The sequence below is a fragment of the Acomys russatus genome, chromosome 26 (genome assembly GCF_903995435.1).
Source record: "Acomys russatus chromosome 26, mAcoRus1.1, whole genome shotgun sequence".
Taxonomy (NCBI): Eukaryota; Metazoa; Chordata; class Mammalia; order Rodentia; family Muridae; genus Acomys; species Acomys russatus.
In genome coordinates this window covers 8,553,034-8,569,561 of record NC_067162.1, presented here as the reverse complement: position 1 = coordinate 8,569,561, position 16,528 = coordinate 8,553,034, and the positions used below count along the sequence as shown (strand labels likewise).

The 16,528-nt window shown below is 40.5% G+C and overlaps 1 protein-coding gene across 3 annotated transcripts in view; it reads right to left on the bottom strand.

The window, feature by feature from the left end:
- The window catches only part of Inpp4b (inositol polyphosphate-4-phosphatase type II B), a 345,013-nt gene that overhangs the window by 173,312 nt on the left and 155,173 nt on the right, over positions 1 to 16,528 (bottom strand). For all 3 annotated transcript variants that reach the window (XM_051169166.1, XM_051169164.1, XM_051169165.1), the window contains 2 exons: positions 16,044 to 16,116; positions 5,179 to 5,326 (listed from right to left, as the gene is read on the bottom strand). In XM_051169166.1, coding sequence (XP_051025123.1) covers positions 5,179 to 5,326; positions 16,044 to 16,116 — 221 coding nt within the window. The remainder of the gene's footprint in view (positions 1 to 5,178; positions 5,327 to 16,043; positions 16,117 to 16,528) is intronic.

The following is a 16,528-nucleotide window of genomic DNA, read 5'->3' as shown; positions in this document are numbered from 1 at the left end:
AAAACTATGGAACTACATTAGTATGAATAAAAGACATCATGAGGTGGGAAGCTCTATGTTTTCCACAGAGCTATGGTGGTCTGAGCAAGATCAAACTGGTCAATGTGCTAGGGTGGAGTGGGAGGGGATTAGTAAGCCCTCAGCTCAGAGAGGCTACCAGCAGGTGTCAGCTTCTATAAAGGTGTGGCTCCTGGCAGGTCAGCCATGCTCCAGTGGATAGCCTCATAGGCGTGTGTACACATCTGGCACAAATTGGAGCCCATGTACTACGAAATTGAAAGAAATTAGAAAGAAACAAAGCTGGAGGAGTTGGGAGGTGGGGCTGGATGCAGGAGGAGTTCATTGGGGAGGGTTGTTAGGGTGAATGCCATCGAAATACATCACACAACACTCGCAAAGAATTAACAAAAATATCTTTTAAAAGAGAAGGAAGACACGACATGACCCTCCCTGTGATGTAAAGAGCAAGCATGACAAAGATGTCAGATTTCTATTCCTTTTATTGAAAATATGTTTTTTTCTCACGTAGTATGCCCTGATTCAGGTTTCCCTTCCTTCTCGTCCTCTCATTTCCTCCCCATTCCCTCAAATCCAGATTTCCTTCACGAGTGTCCCTACTTAGGAAACAGACAGGCTTATAAGTGATAAATAATATATAATGTAATAATATATGATATGACATGATATATGATGAAACAAAAGGCAACACTTTAGAATTAGACAAAACAAACAGAAGGAAAAGAGTCCAAGAGAAAAAGCATAAGAAACAGACCCTCTTGCACTCCATCAGCAGTGCGTGGGTGCTCGTGCCCACATCTTCGCCTGCATGAGCTCTCACTTGTTTTGATCTTAGCCACTCAGACAGGTGTAAGATAAAATATCAAAGTAGTTTTGATTTACATTTCCCTGATGACTAAGGATATCAAATATTTCTTTAACTGTTTCTCAGCCACTTGAGTTTCCCCTACGGGGAATTCTGTTTTGATTTGTATATACCTCTTTTTTAATACGTTTTTTAGGTTGTTGTTTTCTTGATATCTATTTACTTGAGTTCTTAATAGTTTGGATATCAGGTCTCTATTGGATTTGTAGCTGTTAAAAAAAAATCTTTTCCCATGCTGTAGTCTGCCACTTTGCCCAAATGACTATTTCCTTTGCCTTACAGGACTTTTGGTTTCATGAGGTCCCATGAGGGAAAGGCTCAGTGAGAAGAGGTGCCTCCCGCCCAGCTTAAGACCTGATTTCCAGATTTTGATTCTGGAGATTGAAGTATGGAAAGGTGAGAAGAGATTCTCTGTGTTGTGCCCTGGCCTCCACACATCCTGTGGCTTGTCCATGTGCCCCCACCAGCCACATGCGCAGATTAGTATTAACAATACAGTGTCACAATTAAGGACTTCTGATGCTGTGGTGACTTTTGAGTTCTCTGAGTAACTCAGCGATGTGATGGGAGCTGTGGGGATGAGGCTCAGATAAGAGGGTGAAAAAAGAAAAAAAAATGTGGCCACATTCTCAGTAGTACAGAGAACTTAGCAATTCCTTCTGTAAGATGTTAATAATCTTCAGATCATAGAAAATTCAAAATGTAAAATAAACAAAATATTAAAATATTAATTAATAGTTATAGACTGACAGTAAATACTGAATTCCAGGTGTGTGTGTATGTGTGTGTGTGTGTGTTGTGTATGTGTGTTTGTGTGTGTGTATACACGTATGTGTGCAGGTACTCATGAGTGTGAGTGCATATGCATGTTTAAGTGCATAAATGCTAAGGCCAGAGGACAGCCTGTGGTGTTATTGCTTAGGACCTGTCCACCATGTTGTAACAGGGAGTCTCAGTGGCCTGGAGTTCACTGACTAGTCAGGCTGGTGAGCCAACAGCAGACCCCACGGATTCTCGTTTCTGCTTCCTAAGAACTGGGATTTAATAACACACCACCAAACCCAGCTTACCTTGTCTGGTCTTGGGATAGAACTCAAGTCCCTACTCTTACACAGCTGGGCCACAGCTGGCTGTTTAATTACAACAGAGAAGACCACAAAATATACACAAAATCATGAAATGTAAATAACATAAAGTGGAAAATGTGATTACAAATAATATTTGAAAAATCCCATACTACATACATTAAGATAGCTCTTAAAAGTAAAAGATAACATTTCCCTAGTTCTAACTCTACCATCGACTTTGTGATTTGGGTTGTGCATAAAAACATGAAAATAAGTTTGATCGCTAAAGCATAAAATCCATTGTGATGTCCCACGGCTTCAGAACGGCTGTTCTAACTGGACAGAAGTTCCTTGAGATACATAGACTTTGGGTCTGGTTACTTTTGGTGTATAATATTTTTATTTGCATGTTTTAAGTAATAAGTTTATTTCAAAAACTGAAAATAAAAGGAAATACTGAATACATTGGATTTCACACTGATATATTCCTTGTGGTTTGTGATATTGGTAATCGACATTGGGTAATGGGTAAATATTCAGCCACATAAGAAATAAAACATAAATATCTTAAAAAGCCCGTGAGTTCAAGCTTTGCAAGAGTAAATAAAGGGAAAGTTTTTGTGCTAAGTCACCAGAGACATACAGGAAAGTAGAAACCAAGGGTGCAAAATGCAAATGAACTTTGCCTCAGCAATTTTACTCATGTTTAAACTCAAAACATCCAGCCCTGGGACACCACCCAAAGTTTCCAGCAGCTTTCTGCATGTGCTTGCTACAGAAATATGTGAAAAAAAGGCAAAGATGCAGCGAAAGACAGGGGGTCATTAAAGGAGGGTGCTCTGAGATTTTAAAAAGAAAACAAAAGACAATAGAAATTACAATGGCTGGCACCAAACATTCAGCAGCTTAAGAGTCTTTTCTTTTTTTCTTTTTTTTTTTTAATTAATTTATTCTTGTTACATCTCAATGGTTATCCCATCCCTTGTATCCTCGCATTCCTCCCCCCCCCCCATTTTCCCATTATTCCCCTCCCCTATGACTGTTCCTGAGGGGGATTTTCTCCCCCTGTATATGCTCATATTCCCTCCTCTCTGTTGCTCCTGAGTTCTCCAACAGCGAATGGCCTAGGCAGAGAAATATTAGCAAAGTGGGTGCAGATAAGAGGCAGGGGTTGGAGACAGGAGGAGGCAGGAGGCAGAGGAGCAGGTCTTTGCTCAAGGGCATGTTTTGGGTAGACTAAGGAGGGTATGAGAGTCTTTCTCTTTATCCACGTCTCTTTAACATCTTGCTGTATTTTTAAAGGAAAGTGGTATGAGTGACGCTTCAAGCGAGCTTTTCAATCCCCGAATTTGTTATATCAAATATGGACCATAGCATAATTATATATTAGAATGAGAATAGATTCCAACGTGTTGTGAATACCTTCCTTGTCCGTTTTCTATACCTTGGGCTATTTTCCTGGAGACTGAGGATTAAATTAGGTGCAGTCATTGTCTCTCACTGGGCAAACTTTTGTGCTTCTCAGTTGAGTGACGGTCCAGGTCCTGCCTGGTACTTCTCCGTTGGGAAAGCCTTCTCCAGTACATGTAGCTGGGTCGTCTTCCATGGTCTGTGTAAATTCCTGGCTGTGACACAGCTTCTGTTGACCTGAGTCCACCTGTGAAACCTTATTTCTGTGTCCTGGTTTTCCACATTTAGCCACCCTAAATGCCCAGCTCCCTGATTTCCTTACAACTGGTTTCTCTAGAGCCACACCAGTCTCTTGAAGTTCAAGACCCTTCGCAACTGTCAATAAGGTTCAGTTTGTGTTTACACTTTTCCTTATTTGATTAACAAGAGCTGTGTATTTATTCCTAGCTGAACCAGTTTTGCCAGTACAGTGCCCACCGTTCTGTAGTGCCATTTCTGGCACGGGTCAACTTGGAATCTTTGGGTACTTCAGAGTCTACAAAATGGCACAATGTCATTAGAAATAGGTGCATGGGTATTGGCATGAGACAGGAACCAAAGCACAGGACATCTTACTCTTGACTGTATGTTTTACCAATTATAGAATTATAGAACTATGAAACACTGTCGATTACCTCAGATTTGGGGCCTTCAAGGTGTTGCTTATGATACGATATTTTGATTTTTTTTTTAAGTCATTACAGGCTCATTTAGAAGGCAGAGAAGTGGATTATCTAATTAGTCATGGTTCAGAGACTCTTCCAAACCAATAAGCTTGGAAATCCTCCTGTGCAATTATAGAAATTGTTTGATTTTCTTGTAAAAAAATACTTTCCATTAAGATATTTTATCAGTTATATTAAATGACTTTTAAATCAACAAGTGTTTAAAAGCCTTGCTAAGTTAACAGTCTATAGGCAAGGCTCCTCTTCTTTAACTCCAATAGGAACCAAAGAAAGAGCCATCCTAAACAGATGAGGTAATGACATGAGTCAGAGCTTGGAGTATTAGTTCATTACAAAGCCTTGCATAAGAAATGTAACTCACGATACAAACTAGTATCATATATGCAATTGTGCGTGGTGTGCTGTACCCCTGTATTTGCACATATGTGCATGCGTAGCTGAGCAAAGGTCTGCACTTGGTGTCTTCTTCAGTCACCCTCCACTTTCTCTTTAGAGACAGAATTTCTCACAGGACCTGGAACTTCGCCATTTAGTGTGTTGGACTGGCCCCACAGGCTCCACAGAGCTCCTGTCTCCACCTCCCCATGGCCGGGATTACACGTTTATGCTGCCTGGTTTTTACATGGGCACTGGGGAATTACCTCCTGGTCCTCATGTGTTTACAGCTATCTCCTGAGCACCACCCACACATGCAGAACATTAAGGCTCCGTGATTGTATTAGTTGGTTTTGTTTGCAGGCTCTCATAACGAAAGACTCCTGTGAATGGTACAGTCCCAAGTCACACCAGTCTTATTTCAGGTGATCAACAGCCACACAGGACTACAGCTCACAGAAGTGGACAACGAAGGTTGTGAATACCCTGTTATTATCATATGTGATGAAAAACCCCAGAGAAATAGATCATCAACACTTACGTGAGGTAATGTATGTGTTAATTACTCAGTGGTAATTAGTCAATTACCACTACTCAATTTGCATATTTCAAACAACATCGCATTGGTACGTGTTAAATATCTATGATACACGATTTTAGGTAGAGAACAATAAAGAAATGACACGGGGAAACACAAGAGATGATTAATTTCTCTTACCTGCACAAGTCTTCCTTTATGTGAAGGGAGAGCAGTTCCTTGGGAATATGAAAAGAGAGGATGCTTTCTGACATCTGCTCACGGATACGCATCCACTTATTGTCAGACGTGGGGAATCTATAGAGTTTACACACGGGGTTCTTTAACACTGGGCAAGAAGGGGGGGAAAAGGCAGCAGTTAAATTATTAGCAAACGCACACCACGTGACTCTCAGTCAAGAAAGCCATTAACCAGAGCAATGTTTTGTTTCTCCATTTGATTAAAAAGAATCAGAATCCATTGGTGACTTTGGCTTTTTAAGAATTGTACGTGTTTTACATCATATTTTGGTGCTCGCGTCTGTAATTCATAGCTTTTGTTAAATTTAACAACTATGCCTGAAAATTCAATTAGTAAACATAACTATGGTGGTTTTCACTACCTATTTATTTGTCTTTAAATGTTTTATGAAACATACACACCTATAAATATAGATGAAAATACAAGTACATACACATAAAATGCACTTTGGAGCACGTTTATGAGCCTTCTCTGATTACTCTTAGCTTTCTGTACTTAAATAAGTGACAATATAAATGTTATTTCATAAACACTTTAAATTTTTCTTCAAAAGGCCCTGCTGGTTAAAATTTTTATATATCAGAAAGGTTTTGTTTCTTTGCCTTAACATCTACTAAATTCTATATTGTACATATTTTATAATGTCAATAAGCCAATATCCACTTTCATCAACCCCCAAATCCATGTATTACAAGAAGCAAATCCTTGGTATGGGGAAGACAAGCTATTTAGAGCAGGTGGTCAGTGTTTAAAGAAAAACTATGTCGTACAGCCATAGATTCAGAAGCAAAGGGATGTGTCAGACATTAATGTTATTCTTGATACTTCTTTCTGATTTCCAAACTCACAACACATTGCCAAATCACCCACTTCAGGACAGAATGCTCTTCCAGTTTCTGCTGGGAGGTGATACTATGGTAACAGTTAAACAGCAAAGCTTAAGGGCTGTAACATCAGACATTGCCGGTCAAGTAGGTATCTAGAGTGAGTCGACTCCTGTTTGCCAATAAAGCTGATGGAAATTATTAGTCGATATTGAAGTGAATATAAATTTTTCATCAATGTTCAGGATAGTACAGGGATCAGGTCTTTCACATCCTCAACCTTCTGTGAGAATACCATGTCCCATTTGTTATAAGAGAAGGTAAAATGCCTTTCCTCAACTTTGAAATGAGCATATTGTCACCCACCCACTCTAACATGATATCCTTATGAATATGTGTACATCTAATCAGAAGCCTTTATTCCAGATATCAGTATTTTATGTGCATGATCACGTGCATATGTAAGCATGAGACACATGTGCCTGTGTGGGTAGTGGGTGCACCTGCGCATGTGCTCTCAGAGCTTATTTCCCTTCTTATTTCTCCTCCTGCCACCCAGCGCTGGGCACGCAGTGACAAGGCCATATCTGGCTTTGTATATGGATGCTGAGGTCTGAACTCAGCCCCTCGTTCTTGCACAGGGGGCAGTCAGTCATGCACTGGCACAGCTCTACAGTCTCCAAATTTGTCAGTCTTGAATCAACGAATTCAAGTCTTCTAAGACACTTTTATACCCAGGCCAAGAACTGGATAGGAGGCTCATCTTCTGCAGAACTGACAAAGTCACAAAGTGGCGGCAGCAGCTTTTGGGATAATGAGAGAACACAATTTAAAATCTAGAAACCTATGCTCAAAGAGATTTTTTTTTTTTTTTTGGTATTTTCATGATTATTTCAAGTTTACTCAATTTCATTGCAATACAAATACATATAGCTTATTGTATTTTTCATCTGAAGGAATCTGTGAATTTATAGCTGAAAACTCCATGATTTCATTCATTATTAAAAAATGTTTCAAAGATATATCACTTATATTAGCCTATCTCTAAGAATTAGAAAAGGAAAAAAAATACCACTGGGCCTGGAGAGATAGCTCAGAGGTTCAGGGCACTGACTGCTCTTCCAGAGGTCTTGAGTTCAATTCCCAGCAATCACCTGGTGGCTCATAACTATCTAGAATGTGATCTGATGCCCTCTCCTGGCCTGCAGGTGTACATGCAGGCAAAGCATTGAATACATAATAATAAATACATCTTTTTTTAAAGTGCCACTCGTGTTAAATTGTATCTAGTAAGATCTTATAAATTCTCATACACATACTGAGTTTAGAAATGTGATGTATCTTTTTAAGTGGTAAAACAAAATCTCAATATCTGAAATGTCTAAAATATCTCTTCATGTATGAAAATGTTCATCAGTTATTAATAACCATTTCATGTGCTGTGCTTCAGACACCCCTCTCAGAATTACAGAGCATCCCTCTGTCTCCCAAACACTCACAAAGCTCCTGGGATATATATCTTACCCTCTAAAGATCAGTAATATTTTTCATAAAATTTAGATTTTGAGTTCTGTCAGAAAACATAAAGCCCCTGATTGTCTCTGTTGTGCCGCAAACAAGAGCTTCATTTTTTGATCTTTTGATCTTTTTTGTTTGAATTTTCATTTTAATGTTCTTCATGTTCTCTAAATATAAACCCATGTTGAAAAGTTTTAAGCAGAAAATAGGACAGTTTGATTAATGAGCAGTAGAGAGGCTCTCCTCCGCCTACTGTGCACACAGCACTGCGAGTGCTGTTGGAGGAAACTTGGAACAACAGCAACACACAGACACAACACATACACACACACCTGCATACGACACCTATACACAAACACATGCCACACTCATATACACAAACACACAAACATACACACTAACATGCAGAAAACACACACATTTACACAAACACACATATATAATACACACACAGAGAAAACACATGCACATACAAACACACACCACACACACATATGCACAAGCACACACAAATACCAAATGCATGTACACAAATATATACAAACAGAAAACCTACACACACAACATAAACATGAACACAAACACACATACACAAATATACATAGAACATAAACACATACAGACACGGAGACCACACACTTACATATACAAACACACACATATAACACAGTCTTACAAAGGAACATAAGCACAAATACACACACAAACACGTACATACAAACACACACACACAAACATGTATACGCACAATTCTGGCAACTTAATCATGAAAGAAAGCCCCTCCATTTGTGTCTCCTATTCACCTTTCATAATATGGACTCTGATATGTGAGACTCAAGCTTCCCAAAGCTGTATCAAGCTGTGTATACTTGCCAATCTCAGTACACAGACATGGTGTGTTGGTTTGCATCTGGGATGTCTCTCAAAGTCTCTCTGAAAGGCTTGGTTGCCACCCTGTGGCTCTGTGGAAAGGTGGCAGAACCACTGATGGTATGTCCTGGAAACCCTCAGACCTTCACTCCTTACTCTGTTCCTCTGCTTTCTAGCTACAGAGAGTCGACCCACTTTGCTCCTTCACACAGCCGTCACCAGAATGTTCTATTTGCTCCAGCAGTGACATGCAGCCAACTGACCATGCCAAATCAAACCTCTCAGTTCAATTGTTCAGGCATTTTTTACAGTGACAGGAAACATACACACAACAACACACACACATACACACACACACACACACATGCACACAAACACATATAACACATGTGACCACCTGTCACATGATGGGATCCTCCTTGCAATCCAATTTAGTCCAACAACTTTTCTTTATGATACTATGTCTCAGGCAAAGATACCTCCCATGTATCATAGGATACCATAGAATGGAACATGATTATAATCTTGATATGTAACCACCATGAGAATGTTCTGTACAATCAAAAATAAATGAATTTTAAAAATGATCTGAGCTCAGTTTGTTGCTGTGTTGATAATGGTAGTTGTGAACAGTTGTAAGATGCCAGGTGTGGGTGCTGGGAACCAAACTCAGGCCCTCTGCAAAAGCAATAAGTGCTCTTAGCTGCTAAGCCATCTCTTCAGCCATGCATGAGTCAGTTCTAAAGACTGCCCTACGTGCATCCTCATTTCCATATTTAATATGCTTTTTCCAAAGCAAAGGTTGAAAATATCACATGACAGATTCCACAAGGAGAAATGCTCTTGAGCTGTTTTGCATCATGCCATGTTTTTGATAATTTAATGAGTCTCATTCTAAACTGGTCCGGATCTCAACTGATACATTACTCCCTTGAGGTCCAGCCCCAGACAAACACAATAGCAGAGAGTAAATTGAAGGTGTCTGTCATTTTAGCATCTCTATTCAAATGTCTGTATCCTTTCTCCCAGACTCTGTAACAGGAATGTGCTAAAAAGGTGGCACGCCACCTGCTTTCCATGGGAATCATCAATTATGAAAACCAAGCTTTCCCAATTCTCAATAATTCAAAGTAAAGATGCCAAAGAAATGTTCGAAAAAACCAAGCCAGAAAACATATGAAAAACCACTGCTCCAGCAACCTGGGGCCAAAAGACAACACAGAATCACCAGGGATGCTTTCCTCTTATCTGTTTCTGGAAATAAAGAGGTATGAGGGGTTATGAGTAGAATAACTGGAGCTGGGAAATGTGACCCAGGGTCCAAAGGATCATCAGAAAGCACCATTAGTTCAGCATGTTCCACATACTTCTCCAGAGGAGGAACATATGTGCCCACCCATCTTGATTCCCCACCTGGGCCTCAGGAGGAGGTAAAAAATGATTTACTTAAATAGGATCTGACTTTATTGATTTCCTATCTTCCAGCGATGATGTTAATGTCCTGTGGCGCCTTTGTGGGAATTCACTCATCCCATCCTTTCAATTATCCAGTTGTTTAATGGTTCCATTTTCCAGCTGATTGTATGGACCCTACCTTGTCTCTAAATGCTGGGGTGTGCCTCTGTCATTTAGCTTGATAACTATGCACCTCAGTAGCACTCAAAATTATCTTAGATTTATACACGTCTGTAATGTAACTCAGCTCCTGTCCAGTTAAGATTGGACAAGAACGCAATGATCTAAACAGAAATAGCAGAAATGCTGACAAAAAAAAAAAAAAAAAAAAAAAAAAAAAAAGGAAAGTAAGAAAGTAAGAAAACTACAAAAGCTTGGAAAGCAGAAACAGGAAATGAGAGTGAGACCCATTTTGTGGAGGACACCCCAAGAACATGGCCCATGGAGTCAACTAAGCAGGGCCCATCGGGGCTCACAGAGACTGCTGCAGCAATGGCTGAGCTTGTATGGATGGGTCTGAGCGTGGTCCTCTGCATGTGGGTTATGGTTGTGTAGCTTGGGGTTCTTGTAGGACCCCTCACACTGGGAGTGGGGGCTGTCTCTGACTTTTTTGCCAGCATTTGGGACCCCTTTCCTCTACTGAATTGTCTTGTCCAGCCCTGATGTGAAGGTGTGTGCCTAGCCTTGCTGTAGCTTGTTATCCTGTGTTCAGTTGGTATGCCCAGATGTCCTGCTCTTTTTTTTTTTTTTTTTTTTTTTTTTTTTTGAAGGGAAATGGAGAAGGAGTGGATCTTGGAGAGAGGAGAGGTACAGGAGGAGGGACTTGGAAGAGTGGAGGGAGAAGAAACCATGGTAGAGATGTAACATGAAAGAAGATTAAATTTAGAAGAAAAGGAAAAAAAATACAAAATAGTAATAACTTTTTTTCCCCAAAAAGGCAATGTGTGTGTTTATAAATTCTTTACAGATTAGGCTCCCAGAGCTGGAGATGGATCAGAGATTAAGAGTAGTTGCTCTTCTTCCAGTCAGCATGAGTTCAATGCCCGCGCCCCTGTGGGAAGGCTCACAGCTGCCTGTAACCCCAACTTCAGGAACTCCAATGTTTCTGTCCTTTGTAGTCACCTGTTCCGAGTGTACGCGTCCATATGCAGATACAAGCATATGAGTAATGTTTTCAATGTTAATGATAAAAATAAACTCTGAAGAAATTCATAGTGGCATTTCTCTAGATGTGCCATAAAATCAAAAGTCTGTTGCCATCATTGGTTCTAAGCTGAGTTAGACAACATTGCTTCGCTCATCCAGGGCTCTCACTCTTCCAATTGTTGATTTTAGGCCAAGAGTAATAGAAAACAGTAACAGAGACCATTATAAAGAACAAACAAAATAAGTGACTTCAAGCATGGCACTTGATTAAGGCCATCTACAGAATTTGGATTTTGACCCTGGCTGGCCGGAGAAGGGTTAAATTGCAGCTCTGTCCATTCTGTGAAGATCAGGGCAAGATGTCACTTCAAAAACGCAAAGGAAGTTCACATCTTATGCAATGAAAAATAGTTACTTATTCATATGTCTCTGCTCATAGCATTTGATAAACTTCAAAGGAAACACACACACACACACACACACACACACACACACACACACACACACACCCCTCTTCCTACTAGCTTCAGCTAGACCTCCTATAAAAGTCAACTGGATTAGCAGTTTCTCCAGGAAGCCTTCCTCAGCCACCATTGCTTTCTCATAGCACATGGCCCATGGTTCTTAGCACACAACTCCGTGGGTTTTTTAGAGGTTGTAAAAATGTCTTCTAAAGGTCCTTGTGTAAAATGCATGGCCCTCAGGTGGTGCTAGTAGGAGAAATGAGCCTTGTGGAAGATCCTTAGGTCACTGGAGCCTGGAGCCAGCCTCTCCTCAGGAAATAGGGAACTCCAGCTTCCCTTGCTCCCTCTTGACTCATGGTGCAAGCCATTTGCTCCACACTGTGTGACACCCAGCACAAATGACACTACTTGATCTTAGACTACGAACTCCAAGCCTGTGAGCCAAAATAACTCTTCTGTTTATAACTTATTGCCTCAAGAATTTTGTCACAGTAATGGAAAGCTTATAATCTGCCTCACATCACCACGGGGACAGGAGCCACTTTTGGAGGGTGGGAAGCGGTGAGCAAATTCTTGGTCTCCTCCCTGTATATACCCAGTGCTCAGATCTCACTCCGTAGAAGTGCAACTCACATGGTTCCCCTCATCACTTTCCTCAGGAAGAGAGGAGAGACAGCACCAGCCACTGTGTGATCCAAGAGGAGAAGGCCAGGCTTGCTTGGTAATGCGCGCATCCTCAGAACGGTGGGAAGATTAACCATGGCTGAGAATGCTCTGCCTATCTTTCCTGAAAATTCTTCCGCTTAGACAACCTCCTCCTGCACTGATTACCTTAGGTTATCTGAAGTACACAACAGAGGAGACAACCAGATCCCAGAGTTGAAGCATGCGAAGGCATCTACAAGATGGTGCCACTGATTACACGAAACTCACCCTTTCACACGAAGCTGATTAACCACCTAAATATATTAGCACAGACTAAATGAAAATCGCTGGAGAGTGCCGAATGCAAGGTGAATTGATTGCATTAGACTATTAAAACAGCAAAGGACAAAGACACCTGGCAAGTGGTGAGGAGAAATCTTGCAAGTAGAAAAGGGGAGTCTGAGGGAAGTAGGGGGCTAGTGGGAACAGTGTGCAAGTAAGGGATAACGGAGGTTGAAGATGAGCAAAGTACAAGACGAGAGTGTGTGAGGTCATAGTGAGAAGACATTCTGTAAAGAACTAAAAGATAAAGAAATAAAAGGGATCAGGACCAGTGTTTTAAGTCAAATATCCCCAAGTCTTATAATTACAGAGTAATAATCACACAGGCAGAGATGATTTAAACAGGCATAGAAGGGCAATATCTCTGACATAAAATGGTGTCTTCTCACAGTTTGCAGGGCAAAAGTTTTAGTTCTGCATGAAACAAATGAAAAGGAGGAGAGCCGGAGAGATGATTTTTGGTTGGAATTCATGAGCACTAAGAATGAACAGCATGAATACTCTTATCGCTATTAAGTATTCTGAATCATGGATAGGGTGTTAGTGAGGAGAATACTACCCCAATGTTTAGCTTAGTTCTGTGGTTCTATGAAGTGCAATTAAACTCTAAGATAACATATAAACATTTAAAAGGTGGAGTGTAGAACCTGCCTATAGCTGTAGCATATGCGGGTGCAGAGGCAGAAGGACTGTAGTCATGGTTTAGCCTGGGCTGCAGAGCAAGATATTATCTCAACATATATAGATATGCACATGCACGTGTGCATGCACACATACGCATGTGCATACACACAGAGAGATCTCGTGGTGATTTTTAAAAATAAAATAAACTATATTATGCAAAAATTAAATGCAATTATATGTTATCTGAAGCATAAAATCTAGCAAGAATGTGTACCACTGGTCACTCAACAAGTCGTTATCAACATCCTATTATATTCTGGGACAAGACAGTCTTATGTATTTGAGAGTATAGAATGCATCGTGGATTCTGCTACTCTGTACTTGCTCTCGGGACTACTGAGTTTCTTGCTGCTCCAGGCATCTTCTATTTCCATGCAATCTCTGGCAAACTATCGTCCTCATGACTAGTCTTGGATGTCTTGTGTTTTAAGAGAGTATCATCAAATCAGATATATATATAGAATAGACTATATATCATCAAATAGAATATACATACATACATACTCAAAGTCCCTCCATTTTTGTAGCTTGAAGCTCATTACCAAAGAACTTGAAAGAGAGGCACCTGAAGGTAGCCAGAGAGCTCTAGGCTCAGTGTCAAACCTTGTTTCAAGATACAAGGTGCAGGACAGTAGAGAAAGATACCTATAACCCTCCTCTGGCCTAGAATCATGCATACACAGGTGAGAAACCTGCCCACACATGCACACACAAACATAAACTGCACACACACATACAACCAAGCAGGAGCCAATGATTTCTCAGGGGAGTTTGGTCATGGACATGCAGAGAGGCTGAAATGACAGGGGAGGGACATCTTGATGTTTTTGCAAGCCTGGCCTGTGACACCAGTTCTGAGAGCTTGGCTGCACCCTTACTTTAACAAAGCAACATCACAAGAACCTTTCTGCTATTCGGGGGCAGAGAGTGGGGAGGAGGCACTTTTATTATGTAACTTAACAGGAACACGCAACCCAGTGACTGTATAAGACACCTGTGGGGATTTGGACAGGAATGGCCCCCATACACTCAAATGCTTGAATGTTTGGCCTACAAGGAGTAGCCCTCCTAGGAAGTGTGGCCTTTTTAGAGTACACATGACCTTGTTGGAGGAAATGTGTTGCTGTGGAGGCGGGTTTTGAGGTCTTTTATATGTCAAGTTATGGCCCCAGTGTGACACAAAGTCTTTCCTTGTTACCTGCAGATCAAGATGTAGAACTCTCCTCTCCTCCAGAACCATATCCACCTGCATGTGGCCATGTTTCTCTGCTATGCTGATAATGGACTAAACTGAAACTGTAAGCCAGCCCCAATTAAATGTTTTCCTTAATAAGAGTTGCCAAAGTCATGGTGTCTCTTCACAGTAATGAAATCCTGACACAACACCCTACCGGTTATAATTGTTTGTGTTCTAAGTTAATTGCCCTAACTCCCTATTCCTCAACATGAAAGAAATTTAACTTTCTTACTATGAAGTAAATAAAAATAAAGAGACAAAGGAGGTAGGTTCAACGAGAAATGTCATCCACAGGCTAAGGTATCGGAAAACTCAGTCCTTAGTTGGTGGTGCTATTTAGGATGGATATGGACTTTTAGGGAGGTGGAGCCTTGCTGCAAAAGTATATAGCTGAGGGAGGGCTTTGAGAGTGCATTAGCCTCGCCTCACTTCCTGTTCACTATGCTTCCTGTTTGGATTGAAGATGTGATCTCTCAGCTTCCTGCTCGTGCCACCAGGCTGCCACTTGCTGCCAGGCCACCCTATCAGGAGGGACTCTTTCCTTTGTGGAACAGTAAGACCAAATAACCTTTCCTTAAGTTGCTTCTGATTGTGACGTTTTACTACAGCAGTGAAAAGGAACCAACAACATACTCCCAACTTTATTGTATGAGTTATGACTGTAGAATCAAATTATCTCCGAACTTCGCATTTGTGATGCCCGCTGTAGCTTCATGTGCCTTGTTTTCTCATACAGCTAAGGTCCTGTGGGTCTGTTTCAGTGGCCCATAGGCTCCTTGTGCTCTCTCTGCTGTCCTCAGATCTCCAGATTCCGGACACACACTTTCAACTTTGCAATGTAAACAAGTTAGGGAAAGGATAAGACCCTTAGGCAAATGGCTTTTGCTTTTTACAATAGGTAAGTGAATTTCCTGAATGGTGCATAACAAACACCTCTAAGATGTAAATGGAAGATTGCAGATACGGCACCCTGTCCCACTCAGTAAAGGCGCCATAAGTCACTCCAAACTGCCAAGTTCCGTAGACTACGTTAATGCAAAGCCTGGGGACGACTGCCAATAGCTCCTGTTGTCTAAAGATTAAAATTCTCACAGGGGAATTTAACCAGATTCACGCCAAAGCTCTTGAGTTAAATAGATAAATAAGTAGAAGGAAAGACAGAGGGGCACATAGGCCAAAGTCAAGTCATGAGAGCGTATTTTTTATCTGCACAATGTGTTTCTTTAACCAAGGTCTAAAGCTTAGCTTCAGTTATTAAAATTGGAAAACTCTAACCTTTAGGACACTGATTGAATTGGCCTCATTCTTCCTGATAAAAGATACCTAAAAGGAAGCTGTTACTATCTTATTATATTCTGCACATCCCTTGAGGTTGCCCGGATTAAGACATTTAAAACTACATCCAGAACTGAGTGGAAGGTCACACCCAAGCCTCTCACGTCCATGAAAAGTGAAAATAAAAACCTGTCATGGCTTACTCCATCTGGCATGGAGTAGACTAAGTACTCAGAATGTCTCTGAGAGAATGCTGCCCAAGTAAAATATCACAAATTTCATAGAAAATTAAAATGTATGTTCAAATAGCATTAACACGAGTATCTAAAAATTGTGTTACATACCTGCATTCAAAAAAGGTAAGTTTTCCTTCCCGGTCACACTTTCTGGTGCTGTACATTCATACACCAGTGCACACTAGGAATTAATAGGAAAAAAATTAATCATACTGTAAAATAACAAAATGAGATAAGAAATTATTTACTTTTGTTTGCAACGTCAGGATCTACATGTGGTTTCAAGAATTTAAACAAATAATTTGTTTAAAATTGTTTCTACCATCATCTCAGCTGTGTCGGTGGTTTAAAGAAACCTATGGAGTAACCAGAAAGAAGAAAATGATTGTCCCTCAAGCACAAAAATAAAAATTCCGTTCTTGGGAAAGTGAGCTATCCTATGGATGAGATATTTGTATTGCTTTCACATTGATGAGTATCAACATTAAAATAAAACAAAAGTATATTGAATCATCTAATTTATAGGACAAACAGATAGTCCTTGTCTCTAGCAAAACAATGCAAACAAACCCTCGCTCATAAGATAAGAGGCG